Below are 15,700 nucleotides of genomic sequence, written 5' to 3'. Positions count from 1 at the left end.
TGTACAAGAAAACATTTGGTTTCTGTGTTTGATACATAGCACATGGAAAAGTCAATAGTCTGTGGGAAGGCAAGAATACCGAGTTTGCTGTGTCTCATGCTGGCCAGCATCACCTACTGTTTCCTGAGCTCTTCTGGAAAGGCTGCTAACACCCTGCAAGTAATTGGGGAGCAGAGACTCTCTCTCCCGCTTTTACATCTTCATGGAGCCTATGACTGAAACACACTGGCCTCCGCACTACTGCAACTATAACTCTACCAGACAGCGAGCGAACAAGGAATGCAAGACTGCTTTTAATAAACCTTAGGAACACTGATGAGTCTTGTACACTGCTGCAACACTTGAAATAACTCTTTACAATTGTTTTTTCAAACCACATCACTGAATGAACATGGAGTATTTAGCAGAGAAGAGGTGCATTATATTTAAAAATCTGAACCAAGCATTGCATACTGCATATGCAATATAACTCAAGCCTCCATCCTGCTACAAGCTCTACACTCGGGTACCATTCACCAGCCCCCTGGAGAGGGTAACGAAAGAAACACTATTCAGAGGAAATCTGACAGAAAAGAACAAAGCCTTCAGTTCAAGCTCAAGCTACAGTGCAGCACAATAGGGATTCCCTGCGACAGAAAACCCCTGCCCAGAACATTTCTGCTCACACCTCCTCATCCAGCATTCGGACAGATCCTTTTCCCATACAAATGAATAAAGACAGGAGGTTTGACAGCCAGAACTTCCCAATCCACATTACAAGCGGGGAGGGGTGGGGAACACCTCTGTATCCAAGAGATTTCTTCATCATAACACAGCAACCAACACCTTTGGGAAGGGTGAACCTTCCCTCCTGGACCACAGCCACAAAAAACCACAGCCCATTGCATCGCATGCCTCGTTCAGGAGTGTGTGCTATCTGGGCTCATTTTCTATCTATCTTTGAAAACACTGGAAAGGAAGTACCTTCTTTGGGGGAGTCCACTCCTCCTTCTTTGGCATAAAGGCAGTGTCCAAATCATTAGATTCCAAAAGCTTTTTAGTGGGCTTCCTTTGACGCTTGCTTTCGAAGTTTCCTGCAATAAAACTCTTTTTGTTAGATAAACAAGGAATTTCTTCAATCACACTAACTCCATTAAACAAATACCAACCAACAGTTCAACACTCTCAACCTGCTTCACCTTGTCTTCTGAATTATAAACTCTTTTGGCAGAGATGCCAGTTATCTGCATCTGTACAGCTTTCACAAAAATGGACCTCTGCCTGCTGTGACCTTCAGGCATACTTTAATATTAAATATTTAAACAAAAATCTATCCACAGAAGACAGACTATGAGGTTAATGCCAGCAGATAACACATTCAGGCAGTGCAATTCAGATTACAATTTCAGAATCACTTTGATCTGGCATAAGCCAGTCCTGCCACACATGTAGACCTGCTTCCTCCTGCTCCCCCCACCACTCACACCAGCATTCATGCTTTGTATGGAAAGCAAGCTAAAGGCCCTGATCCTGGTTAAAAACTACCTGGGGAGGGGAAAAAAAAAAAAAGCATTGTTTCAACCTGCATCAGTTTCTATATCCCGCTCAAGCTTTTTTGCTGGCACTCAGGAGGTAACAAGCAACCAGACAGCAGACCAGCCACTGATTTAGGCAACACTGTAAACTTGAAATGACCAGGAAATTACAGTGCTATGAAGGGCAAGTCAATCCACAGAAACAGCCTACTCATACCCTGTTCATCTGCTTCCTTTCTCATCCTTGGCTATGTCCTTCCTACGACACACACCTCCGCTTGCACTGCTTGTGCATCAGATGCCTAATGAAGGGACAACATGACATCACTCGCAAGGTAAGCCTCCTTGCCCACACCTTGGATTGTTTCCTTTAGCAAGAGAGTTTTCTTAGGAGTGTGAAGAACTGTGTGCCCTCTGCTTACCGGCTGTCTGCTCCCACTGCTGCACTCTGTACTGTTCTCCTGTATCCCTAACCTCGGGTTCATGTCCCCATTTTTTCCTTCTTTAATCCTCTCCAACTTTCCATTTCCTTCTGATTTCTGCAAGTCCCCACAAAAAGAACAGGCTAACTGATTTCCCTGTGTCTGTACCTTTCTGCCTGCTCAGCTTCCTGCTTGGTTTATTTTTACAGTAGGCCTATAGAAGAGATACAGCGTTGCCTACAAGTTAGTGTAGCCAGAACACCAAGGCTTTTACCTTGGACATATCTTTAGACACTACCAGAGAACATACCGTTAGGTGTACTCTGATACTGACTCCGTTGAAAAGGGGAAAAGTCTATCAGATCACAATCTCTCTTCACATATTGTGCCTTGCTGAAAGTTAGTGCTCTGGCCTGCAGTCACACGCAGCTGCTGGTGCAAGTCTGTGATTTCTTCAGATACTTAGGACTGCTAAAAAAATAAAGTTCAGGAGGGAGTTCTGTGCTACAGATCCCTGAGCTCACTACAAGACCAAAAGGTCAGCCTATTACCTATACAAAAGATCACACTTTGCACATCAACTGCAGCACAGCAATGCTCATCCAAAATGTTTTAACAACAACGAGACTCCTTCAGACTAAAAATAATGTAACTGTTTGCAAGCACAAGCCAAGCAAAGATGACAAGGATTCAGTAAAGGAGTCGTGGCTATCTTCATTTGGATAAAGTGGCACTCTGTGCCTTTTAGTGTATGATGTCTTCAAAAGGAAGACATCACACTCTAGAGAATGCTGAAACCAGAAATGTAATGAATCAACTCACTGGGCCACCCACTTCACCTCTCCTCTCCCTTTCAAGCAGCAAAACAAAAAAACAGATCAACAGTTATTAACGTTTTCCACTCTGACTGGAGCAACAGTTTCCACTGAACTTGTGATGTGTTCACTTATGTGAACAGAATCACACAACCACCAACTTACCTGTTTTCAGGAATCTTTCCTCTGCTTCTGGAGAAGCAGAAACTTCAGAAACATCTGAGGAAGACAGCACGAGCTCTGGTAAGTCCGAATGTTCTTCTAAAAGTTGGTCAGTGGGATCAGTGGAATGGGATCCTAGTTCTGACAGGGAGCACTCTGCTTCAAGGATTGGAGGGGACTCTTTGGTTGAAGATGGAGTTGAAACCAAAGGACTCTGCCCTCGCTGGGCATCGTTTCCAGGACTGCAAAGCGCAGGAAGTCCTCCTTCAAGTTCAGACTTCACCACAGAATTCACCTAATGCAGCAAAATGTGGAGATGAAAGCATTTATCCTGCACAGCACTGCACACACCAAGAAAACTCAGCAAGCAAGAAGGACACAAACCAGAGCCCTAGAGTAACAGCCATGAAGAGCTTATTTGCCTTAACCTACCTTCTGTAATTGCTCCTGGCTCTTCTTTGATTTTTTCTTGGGTGCAAATAGGTGATCATATTCTTCTGCATATTCCAGAAGCCGTTTACTTGGCTTTCTAAGGCGTTTCCTCTCTGAATGTACTAAGAAAAAGGAAAGCAGCTTCAAGACTATGTTTCTGAGAAGATCACAAGACAAAATTCTCCTTATGATCTGCAGATAATAGCTGCTCCTGCCTTCTCTTCCAGAGGCTCCATGTGGAAAGAGCCCTATGACTTCATTCTCTTTGATCCCTATAACCTTCCAGCTTCATATTTTCCATAATCCTGACACAGCAGGTGGGATTTTTAAGGACCTAAGAGACTTCAAGCAGGAATTCAGCAGGTAAGAATTCAAAAAAAACATTAGCTATCCAACTGACTCAGAAGCTCCAAGGAATTTCACCCATCTTCTTAGAGAAATGACGTCTAACCTTCTTGCAGTACATTTACCCAAACCTAAGTCTGTTTAGCAACTCAGACTCTTTGCACTACTTTTCCCGTTAACCCAAACTCCTTTGGTTTTAGTGTGGAGGCAAAGGAAAAGCATTGCTCTCCCTAATACAGTATGGTTACTAGCTTCACTAGTAACACATAAGCCTAGCTCCTCCTGTTTCCTCCCTAGCATCACACCCTCTTCTACACTACAACCCTACAAGAGCCTACAATTCGCACCTTGCTGCTGCAAGCCTGCTTATTCCCTTTGCTTCCCAAAAGATTCTACAATGAAATCGGGATGACCAGGGAGTGAACAGATCAGTCTGCAGCAGACTGGAAGCTCTTCAGGGTCAGATGTCTTCTGTAAGTTTGAACAGCACTGCACCTTCCCAAGGGAAAATTCTGGTAACAGGTATTTCCCCAGTACAAACATAACCCCCATGCTATACTACCTCACAACACCTCGACACACGTCGAGCTTCAAAAAAAGAGCCCTGACACTCTGTGCCAGCTCTGCTTAGGAAGTTTCAGAAGCAAGATAATGCAAGTTTCTTTCTTTTTGTCACTTTCTGGAGTATCTCTGACCAAATGACACTTTTTCTCCTGGCTTAGATTTCAGAATTATTAGACAATATTCTCAAAAGATCACTCCTGGTCACCAAAACATTTGCAGTCTCTGCAATGCTGGAACAAACAGTAAATATCTTCTTTTCTTCTTCTTGTGTGTAGGAGGTGGCTTTTTTTTTTTCTTTAAATGGAAACATTTTATAACAAAGGATTCCAGAGCAATACTTAAGAACAGGGATGTTGGACAAGATTGCTACACTTTATTGTGGCTTTGTGGTTAAACAAGCATTAAAACGTCAAACTTGGCCAAAAGAGAAGAAAGGAACAACTTTTTCAAACACAGCTATTCTCAACCACTACTGCACAGGTGTCTGGGTGAAATATATATTTCAGTATATAAACAGTTTATAGGATGAGTATCTTCACTAGGCAACTACTTGGAGCCCCAAAGCAGGCAGCAGAGCACACAGCACCATGCCAAAAAGGCTGGCTTAATTGCATTTGTTTCCAAAGTGAATCCTGTACAAGAATCCCAAATGCAGTCTGATTGGCAATAGCAAATCACATACCTTAAGAAACTATTATTATAAAAAAATGTTCCAAGTCAGCAAATTCCAGTCTTCATTTCTGTCTTATTTGCTCTAAAACATACAAATGTTTGTAGCAAAAATATGCCAAACATTGCCCTTCAACTAACAGGAGGAATTATACTGTCTGTGCTTAGTGGAAGTTATACAGTTCTGAATGCAATCTTTTATGCTCCCTTTTGCTGATATTCTACCTGTTGTGGACAAGGATTAATCATGTCTTCTCAAAGCACTAGTAAACTCATTCTCTTAAGCTGCAGTTAGTCAAATTTCCAACATCATACGCTCTGCTCTCTATGGAATTGGCCTTGTCTGATATGAGAGAAGGAAGACCAGTTTCCATGACTTTTCACAGCATTAGAAGTTTACTCAGTACCAATATTGTGCTGCTGACCTTACAGCACTCCAGACAGCTCCTTATTCACAGAGGCTCTGGTGTCTTGTTATTGCACATTTGTAAATACAAGTGTCAGATGTGCTTCAAAGCCCATGTGCTTTTTATGGCAGGGGAGTTAGGTTAAACTACAGTTGCTGATCTGTCATGTTTCTGCTAAGCAAACCCAGGCCCTTGAAGGGTTCCTGCGTTGCATTGCCGCCTGCAGCACCTGGACAGCTCTGCTCTCCAAATGCCACCTCACTCTGGGGGCCATCTGCCTCACTCTGCTGTTTTTTTCCTTTTCTCTCAACAGCGTTACCCTCTATCAACTATTAGTCTCCAGTTCTCTCTGTAGACTTGCATCTCCATCTCGCATAGCAACAGAGAGGGATTCTACAATCACAAAAAACATGAAGCCATGAGAATCCAGCTGCATCTAGAGTAAGCCAGGAGTTCACTTCCTTGATCAGGCCATGACACTCCTCCGTGGTAGAGCCTATCTACAGAGCACAAGCCCAGGACAAAGAATATATTTTCTACTTGCTTTGTGAAGATGTTTGTACTTAAGTCCTCAAAAAACACACAGCCACAGTTCAGGAGTTAATGAATGATTAAGCTTGTCATGATTTCAAAACAGAACTTTTACTCAGTGCATTACACCCTATGAGCTCATTCTTGTGCCTGTCGTGACTTGCCTTTACCAGTTCCTATGACCACTGAGCCAGGTGCTGTCTTCTCTGTATTGAAACAGAGGTGTGCAGGCAACCTCCAGCAGCCTCTTACTAATGACACAGTATACACACATGAGAACGTGCACGCAGGCAACATAGAGCAAAGCAACAAAAGAGAGGTTCAAAAATTCTGTCAGTTATATTAATTTACAATATTACTTATAAACAGATTGAAGCCATTTAGTTTGGTGAAATCATTGCAAAGATTTCATTTTGATCTTTTCATTAAGGCTTGCTTCCCCAGATTCTTTACAGAAGCCTGAGAATGGCATGTGTTGAACATGGCCCTGCTGGACCTATTCCTCTCTCTCCCCCCCCCCCCCAACCCCAACCGCTTTATTGGCTTGCAAAGAAAATTTCCACCTTAGCTATCCCTAAGAAACTCACCTATATCTTCATGGGAGAGGCAGGGTTGTCTGACCTTGCAGCCCTCAGCAGCTTTCTTCTTCCTAGGTCAGCTTCTTTTGGATGAGGCTGCCTTACTTCTGCCTACCATCTTCCAGACCCACCTCAGTCCCAGACTCCCTGGCAATTTTCCCCTCTCCTCTATTCTCTCCTTGTCCCTCAGACAGTCCCCCATGCAAGCTGTAAATTAGGAAATCTGTGGGGTTATCAGCAGCTAATAAACTTCCACTCTAAAACAAACAAACAAGAACCCAACACAAGAAGTCTTGATGACACCCTACAGAACAAACCAAACATGGATTCTAAGTCAAACAGCACTAGAGAAGGAAAAAAAAAAAGAAAAAAGAAAAAAAAGAAAAAAAAAGAGCCACTGAACCTTTGAGGGTCAGTTTCCCACAACTTTCTAGAGTTCATCTATACAGCTAAGAACAAGCACATGCCTAGGGACCACGGTATGAAGGTATAAGTAAAAAAAGAAAAAAAAAAGCCCCAAACTCATTAGGATGAGTAATTTACCTTTCATTGTGGAGATAAATCAATCCCCATAATCAAGCCACCTCCTTTGTTCTCCATCCTTACAGAGAACCCCAAAACCAACATATCACACTTTCTTCAGCTCACAGATATACGTATCTCCATGTTGTCAAATAGCCCCAAATTCCAAAATTTATGTTTTAAATAAAAGATTATAAAATGTATACAAATATACACACTCTGGTGCAAGTCCAGCTCCCTTACCTTGTGCAGAGAATTCAGACTGGGGAGCAAAGTTGCCAAGCTCTGTTTCTGAGTCCATCACACTGTTGTTTGGCTTACCACATACATTCAAACGTTTCTCAACTAAGTCTAAATGATTCTCATAGTCCTGATCTGTTAGGTCTCCCTCAAGCACCTTCGAATGAGAGGAATGCCTACGTCCCAAGCACTCTTTTCCCTTCAGCAAAAAGCCACGAGAATTCAGGCCAAAGGCACTCTCCAAGTTTCCTTGTTCCCTAGATCTACTGATGTGCTTATTGGATCTAGCACTGCTTTGGTTAAAACGCTGCCATCGCTTTTTGGGTGCTACGTGATTCATATCATTAGACTCATCACCAAGAGAGCTCTCACTATTTGCCTCTGAATCCAAGTCTGGACTCTCCCCATTTTCAGCAGAAATGCAGCTCTCAATATTTCTACCAGGTTCAGGTCTCCTTCCAATACGATCTAAATTGTCATCAGATAAACAGGCAGAGTCTTCATCAGTTGAATGCTCTGTTAAATCAACAGACTCTTTCCTCGCAGTATCTTCTGCTTCATTACCTAGAGGACTGGTAACCAAACCACGAACACGGAATGCATGTTCTCCTGAATCTCTGGATAACCGACTTAACAACTTACTTTGCCCTCCTGGTTTTAAGTCCTTTCTGTTTGAAACTGTTTTATTTCCAAGTTTTGATGGCTGCTTAGATTTTGAACAGTTGCGTTTGGATACACAATTTGTGCCATTTGTCCCAGAAACAGCAGTATTCATGGGCTCCCTTTTGCTAGTACCAATCCCCGTTAACTTGGTTGTAGGATTGCGTGAAAATGAGGAGTTGCTTATATTGGAGTTTGGATTTACTGTTTCCTGGACACAATCACCATTTTTTTCTATTTTATATGGGGGGCCTACAACAGCCAAAGATTTCAGACCACTCGCAGAATTGCTTCCAGAGCCATCAGCCGTACTGGTATTTCGATATGGGACCATATTCTGAGTAGCCATCAGTTGCTGCTCTTTTGTCTTACTATCATGCATATCCTTCAACATCATTAACAAGGTGCTGAATTTGTAATCTGGCTCAATAGGTAAACGACTGTGACCAGAGGTGGAAGAGAAAAGTAAAGGTACTGTGGCCTTCGGAGTGCCAGAGTCACTAGCATCATCATTTATGGACCGATAAGACAGTTCCTTCAGCTCTGACAAGACATGTTTCACCACAGCCGTTTCTATTTCAGCAGAATCCCTGGCTTTTTCATGCATGTTGTTTAACAGTTTCTGACCATCAACTTTTCCACTTTTAGGAAGAGAATCTCTATGAAGGCCAGAGAAACCTTTGGTATCAGGAGAGCAGCAATTCACGCTACGCTCCTCTTCTGCAAGAGAAGGTTCCAAGCCAGCAACTTTTTCTTTATGTTTACACTTTATACTCCTGATCCGGGGCAGTTTCATGCTTTTCGGTTTTAAGATTGCTTGATTTGGAACAGCAGCCCAGGAGCTGTCCTTGGAAACACTTTGGGGAGTAGTGTGCTTGTTTACTAGGGAAAGATTGTCATTTCTCATGTCTGAAGAGCACTCAAGAGCCATCAGTGACATCTCAGCATCAGGGGAGCCTCCTTCAAGCTCCCCATCTGCAAATTCAGCATTAAGTCTGCTGGCTACTGAACCTCCCAGAGATTTGCGATCTCTGTGTGACTTCTTCCTGGCCCTTCTGTTGCTCTTCTGAGACAGATACATGGAAAGCTTAATGTTTCCACTTGACGTCATAGGAAACTCCTTCTCCATTTTATCTGAAGAATCACTAACTTCAAGAGTGCTAGAGGCTCTCTCCGAACTTTGGTCCATGGTATCTACATCACTGTTTCCATCATCAGAGAGGGAAGAGGATGTATCCGATTCGGTTTGCTTTTTCTCAATACCAGTATCAGACGCGGAATAGTGTATTTGTAATTTGGAACTGCACAGAATGCCCAGGGAGCTCTTCTCTCTCTCCAAAGATGCACTGGAAAACAAATCCCCCTGGAGTGTGTTTTTCAGAGTATCAGTTTTACGAGTCTCATACTCTGGTTTCAAAGTCGCCTTTTCAAAACGTCTTTCTCCAAAGGAGGAAAGCAAATGGTTTTCCCTGCGGCCACTGGATGCTGTTAGGCTGCTTGCAATGCGGCGAAGTTCATGAGATGCATGTTTATCTGGTAGGTCCCCAACAATCATGTTTCTAACTATGCTCTCTGACGTCTTTTCTTTGATTTCTCCCCTAGATGCTTCCCCTCTTGTGCCACTCTTTTTTACTCTAGTCCTTTTTCTACTGTCAGAGCTCTTTTTCATGTGTGGCTTAATGTGCAACTTTCCTTTCTCACTGGCTGGGTGTCTGGAGTCAAACGCCAAGGATTTAAAACAACCATTCAGCTGCCTGTCCCTTTCTGCTCCAGGGCCATTGGCATAGTATTCCAACTGCGCTTCCTTCTCGCTGTCCAGCTCGCTGGAGTTCTGGCTGCACTTTTGATCCTCTGGCCCCCCGAGAAGAACGTCTTCTGCCTGTCCAACACTGACTTCCCATTTAGCCATAAATCTTTGAGGAACCTTAAAGTTGGAGGAGACAAAAAGAAGAAAAAAGAAAAAGAAAAAAATTTGAGGGGGTAACCAACAGGATAAAAGGGAGAGAGAAACGGACAAAGCACAGCACAGAGCAACGGTCCTGCATTTGTTATCTATGGGACAATCACAGGGATTCCCAGAGACAGTGCCTAGAGGACACAGAAAACACTTCTCCTGGACAAATACCTGGCACTCCAAGTGAAACTAAAAAAAATCCATGTACATTCCCAAAACAGTAAAAAGGTTCCTTCGAGCACAGGTCTCACAGGGACCAAATGTCCTGGCACCCCAGCACATCCTGAATGCGACAGTCTGTAAGGGGAATGCATATGGATCCCTGGCATAGAAGTGCAAAGCAACAGCCAAAAGGCCTCTCAAGGCAACTGCGACATCATTTTCTCAAAATATCTGAACAGACATGTTTGCTTTGCTCTCTCTTGATTCTTCCTACATCACTTGAATTCGGAGCACAATTCCATCTGCCCTCTCCATCAGCTCACCCAGGTACAAACGTGAGATCCAGACATACACAACTAAAATACACCCAACCAAATTCAACATTTCTATTACTTAGAAGTCTCCCAGGTTTATCCCTGTACCTCTAGCATAAAACAAAAGGCGCTCTGCACATTAGAGAGGAATCTCTGCTGACATCTAAAACAAAAAGAAACTTATTTCTTATTTGCGCATGTTTTTCTTGGCTGCACAGCAGTAAACTGAAGGCTTCACAACTGCTCCTAAAATCAAAACCAATTCCAAGGCAGGAGGAACAGGAATTTCTGACACTTTTTCTTTAAAAACAAAAACACTCATCTCAGCAGATAACAAAAAGGTATGGAGCCTGGTAGCAAAGCAGCCAAATACTCTCAGCTTGCATCAGATCTTGAATTCTGGAGATCAAACCTCGATATCTATGCAAGCAACAAACATCCAATTCCCTCTGCTGCAGCCACAACGGCACTACAATTTATATACTGGATGAGACTCTAGCCCATGAAGCACTTTAAGTTCTAGGACCAGAAGAGTTACTTGGGAGCATATAACTAGTGGTTAGGAAGCTGGGAACACAAGGGGAAGAGTCATGAGAGAAGACACTGAGCATGCTCTTGGAAAAGGGAAACCCAAAGAAAGCATTACATACAGGGAGCTCAAATCTGCAAGAGCACTATATTTAATCCGGTGCTTTTCATTAACATGGGTTAAGTACTTAACCACTAATAAATCTGCTATTTAAAAAAAGGAGAAAAAAAAACAGACACCATGTTGCTCTTACAGCAATGCAGTAGCATCTGTACTCCTTCTCTTTAGCAATTCTAAAAAGTGAATTTCTCCAGTCTCCTTCCTAAAGATGTAGAACAGACCTCTGTGTCACATTACATTACACTGTCCACGACTGCTTGGGGCTGTTATGTTTGGAAGAGAGGCAGATGCAGATGATGCGATGAGCCACAGAACTCATTCCTACAGGCTCACTGACAAGGTATTTTCCAAGTCAAATCATAAATACTTACAGGTTTCTATAGAGAGAATTGCTGAAGCAGGGTTAAAAACCCCACTGCTTTATCTCACTCAGTGATCCAGTAAAGTGTGCAACTCCACCTCTACTTCAGATCAGCCAAAAGAGGCTGCCAGAGAGTAGAGGAAGTTATCTAAAAGTGCACTGTAATTGGCATCAGGAGAGGGCTATGCAGCTGAACAAATCTCATGCTGACAGAGAGACCTGAACTTCTCTACCTCTCAGAGCTCTGTAGGGCAACAAAAGCAACAGGCCACACCTCTACATAAAAGAGCCTAGAAAACTCCTGGCAGCTTATAAACTCTGCTTGTTATAAGGATACAAAGAATCACTTTGCTGGCTGTGTTGCTAAAAATCATTGCCACAAAAGAAAGCTGTCAAAGTGCAATTCCAGACACAAAGGAATATTTTTACTGTGCAGATTCAAAGAATCAAAAACATACTAGAGAAAACAGATCTTCTACCTTATGTTTGTAGCCTTTTTCTTTTTGCTTTCCTCTTCTCCGAAGAATAGGCAGCTCTTCAAACTGATGTCTTCCTTCAAAGAGGACAATAGCTTTTCCAGCAACCCAGGCTTTCTCTGAAGGCTCTCCTAAGGCATCCACATAGTACTCTCGGTATGGTCTCCGATTGGAAACTATTTCAAGAAATTTAACAGGATTAACCTCTTGCATAAAACAGAATAAAGATACAGGAAAAGAAACAGAGAAAGCAGTAGCAATTTGTTACTCAGTTCTTAACAACTTTGCTTAATAACATTCCCGTATGAATGCCAGTTCTGGGGATCTCTAGTTAGAACTCAAGGAGATCCCTTTGATCTCCACTTTCTACGTTACTTGCTGCTACTCTGCATCTCTGAATTTTTTTTCTTACAGTTGAGCAACAGATCTAGGATGACCTGTCTTCCTAGAGCAAAGACCAGAGTTTGGCTGCAAAAAAAATAGCAAAAGTATCCGAATATCTTTTTCCTTGAGAGAGATAACGTACTAGGTAGGACATTTCTTTTTGCTCCTCCCTGATCAATGATTAAACAGCCCAGTCCACTTGTCCGTTGGGAAAAGGCAAGACTGTGCTGGCAACACCCAGAAATAACATCCTTCTGGATATGATTTACTCACAGAGGTTTTACCTCCCCCACAACATATCCCATCTTGTTCCACATTTTATTGTCAAACACATTCTTATTCTGGACATAAAATGTTAACAGCAGCATTTAAACAAGCACGTCTCTGGAGCAGAAGTACCACACACACACACTACCAGGACTAAGTCCAATGTGACAAAATGCCAGTTATAATGAATATATCCATACTTTGGTCATTAAGGTGCAAAGAAAGAGAAGAAACTCCACCATAATGGCACAATCACAACCATGTTGGAGATTTAAACTGTGCTTTCTGCGTAAGAACACTGGACAAATGTGGTACTATTAAGAACTGAATCAGAAACTAGGTATGTCAGTGAAAGAGGACAGGTTAAGGGCATTAGAACAGAGCTAGCTAAGCTGGAACAAGGGATATAAACTTTTCCCCTCTATTTTCCTACAATGTCTACTTAATGTTCTGCTGGGAATACTTCCACCTTCTGAACATGTAGCTACAGTTTCACATCCCATTTGGTTTGCGAGATCTCTTTGAAGAATGCCAACACAGTGCCAGCTTGCCCTGGTGTTCAGCAACGCAGACATTTAGATTCTGACCAAGACCATCAAGAGGATGACAAATAGCAACTGGGGCAACATCAAGTCAAGGACAGACTTCATCCGTCCCATTTACAATACAGGGACCGAGCTACTGAGCCTAAATTTCTCAGCTCCAAAAACCTTTTAAGCTATGCCATTCAAGAGCTTGCTGAGAAGAGGCAAACTGCTTTAAAAAAACAAAAAAAACAAAAAAAACAAAAAACCATGCCACAGACCAAGAAGAGAAAAGCTTTTTACACAAGTGATGAGTTTGAAGCAACCTGTCTTGTTTTGAATGGCCTGTTCCCATGACAACAGGAGAGGCAGCTAAGGTAGGAGGACTGTGCTTCCTATGGTACATACAGAGCTCAGGCAGCTCCCTTCACCCAAAATCACCAAAGTTCAGATTCAACCAGTCTTCTATTTCTGGCTCAGGGAGGCAAGACAACCAGATTAAATAAAGTCACAACTGGAAAATACAATTTTCCCCAGATGTCTATTGGTTTGAACAGGGATAGAGCATGATGGGAGAGTCTATCACGTGGCTGGAGATCAGACCTTGCTGGAATTTGTTAGTAGCATGCTTCCTCCCTGCAGAATTCCCATATTAGAAATCATCATATAAAGGCTGAGACAGGATTACTGGACAGCTATATACACTAAATCCAACACAAAATTTCATTGGCCTGGGGACAGAGGGGATGGAAACATGGCTGGCATATCTTCAGGCAACATCTTTGCTACATGCTCTTCATGAGTTCAGAAGAGACTATTTTAAACCGCACATTCAGTATTATCTAGAATCAGGATGAACGCCTCCCAAAGGAAGAAGAGGGAGGCGAAGGAAGAGCATGAAAGACTGCAGCAACCAGACTTGGGGCAACACACGTGCGATGCAGGAAAAGCTACTTCATGTGTCTAGAGGAATAGCACAAAGAGCTCTGAGCTGGTGGTCGCTGAAACCTGCTCACTCTCAGCACTTGATTCTTAGGCCAGCAAGAGTCACGAAAACTGCAGACAAATATGTCAGTGAGCAGCAACCTTAACAGTTCACAGAGCTGTCAACGACAGACAGTACAAGTTGCAAGGAGTTTCCAGTTACCCACAGAACAAAGAAAGAACCAGAAGGAGAAACCAGGAAAAAATACACAAGTAATGAGCCTTTCCATTTGTGGCAGTCTCCCCATGGCAGCTAATATGATCCTAAAAGCAACCCGAGGGCCTTCAAATAGACGGCAATTTCCAAACAATTACTTCCCCTCTGTTCTCTTGATCGCTCATCTACACTTCTCTGCCTTGGCCTTACAGCACCCTGTTCCCTCCCAGCTCTCCCTTCTTTTTCCTGTGTTCAGGCACACACAGCTCTGCCTTATTTCCTTCCATCTCTTCCCCTTACACTCAGCTGCTCCTTGTCTCTCTAACACACTATGCCCTAAACTTTCACATATGTGGCTCCATCTCCAGGTTTTTCTGATATTTCCCCATAAACAGCCCCGTGCTTCTTTGTGCCAAACAAGGCAAAAAAATTTTTTTTTTCCACTTCCTCCCACACATTCACATCATACCTTCAGGCATTCAGCAGCTACACTGCTCTACCCCACACCCCACTCCACAGCCTCTCCTGCCTCCCGTCCTCCAAGTCTGGCTGACTCTCCGCATCCTCGCACACTCCAGGCTACCCAGCTCTGCTTGCCCACCCTTTTCACCCATTGCACTTCTCAGTCTCCACTTCTGATCCATCCTCCTTTTCTCAGCCTTCTCTCTGTATCACTTTCTCCATAGGCTGCTCTTTCTTCTGCATTGCCCTGCACTCAACCTAGCTTCTCATCCTTCTTATACCCTGGGAACCCGAGCCAACATGTCCACCTATCTGTGCCACATCATTCTCACTTCCATCAGCTTCAGCGCCCTTTTCCTCCTGATATCTCCCAGGTCCAGGTCTAAGTCATAGATACCACAGGCCTCTACAGTAGAGTCTATTTCTTTAGACCTATCGAGGGCCGGGAATGTTTGTTTAATCAATAAAAAAAACCTGTAGCCCCTTGCCATACACAGCTCCTTCACTTTGTGGTCTGAGTAGATACAGTACCTTTCATTTTTGAGTGACAGTCCAGCACTGGGTCATGACAAATTGTGCATGGCCACCATGGGCGTCTGTTGAACTTGGCCCAAACAAGATCCCCAACTTCATACTTCACTGGAGTAGGTTTCTTCTTGGCTCGGATCTTTGGGGAAAAACCAGAACACAAGAAATCACTAAAGCTCCAGATGCCTTTAAAGAGATTTGCCTCCCCCCATGTACAGATTACATCTGGCCACCAGAGATAGTTACATTAAAAGGCAAGCCCTGATTTTACTCCGCTGCCCCTATACCTTCAAAGAACATGATCCTTTTCCCCATCCTTCTGAAAGAGCAAAACAATAAACTAGGGCTTGATTTTTTATTATTATTCTTAGCAAAGAATGTGACCTCCGGTAAATGACTGCACTCAAACTTCATACAGTTGACCAGGTAAATATTTCAGGTTGTCACTAGCATCAAATACTTCACTAACACCGATTCACTCATTTCAAAGGTGGCAGTGTACAGAAAAAGTAGTAAGAGAAAATAAAATATTCCTCACTGGAAGAAGGTGGTAAAAACAACACAGAAAGTGTCTACCAATAGCAAAAAGAAAGGTTTACATTTACAAGCTAATAGCT

At 43.0% G+C, this 15,700-nt stretch overlaps 1 protein-coding gene across 4 annotated transcripts in view; it reads right to left on the bottom strand.

Annotated features, from left to right (window-relative positions):
* The window catches only part of NSD1 (nuclear receptor binding SET domain protein 1), a 69,289-nt gene that overhangs the window by 34,623 nt on the left and 18,966 nt on the right, over nucleotides 1-15,700 (bottom strand). For 3 of the 4 annotated variants that reach the window (XM_064520976.1, XM_064520977.1, XM_064520975.1), the window contains exons 3-8: nucleotides 15,087-15,222; nucleotides 11,781-11,953; nucleotides 7,205-9,785; nucleotides 3,346-3,467; nucleotides 2,917-3,208; nucleotides 964-1,073 (exon numbers count right to left, since the gene is read on the bottom strand). In XM_064520976.1, the coding sequence (XP_064377046.1) occupies nucleotides 964-1,073; nucleotides 2,917-3,208; nucleotides 3,346-3,467; nucleotides 7,205-9,785; nucleotides 11,781-11,953; nucleotides 15,087-15,222 (3,414 nt within the window). The remainder of the gene's footprint in view (nucleotides 1-963; nucleotides 1,074-2,916; nucleotides 3,209-3,345; nucleotides 3,468-7,204; nucleotides 9,786-11,780; nucleotides 11,954-15,086; nucleotides 15,223-15,700) is intronic. The other variant, XM_064520978.1, reaches the window with a different exon arrangement.

Source organism: Dromaius novaehollandiae, chromosome 15 (genome assembly GCF_036370855.1).
Source record: "Dromaius novaehollandiae isolate bDroNov1 chromosome 15, bDroNov1.hap1, whole genome shotgun sequence".
Classification (NCBI taxonomy): Eukaryota; Metazoa; Chordata; class Aves; order Casuariiformes; family Dromaiidae; genus Dromaius; species Dromaius novaehollandiae.
This window is presented reverse-complemented; position numbering and strand designations above follow the sequence as displayed.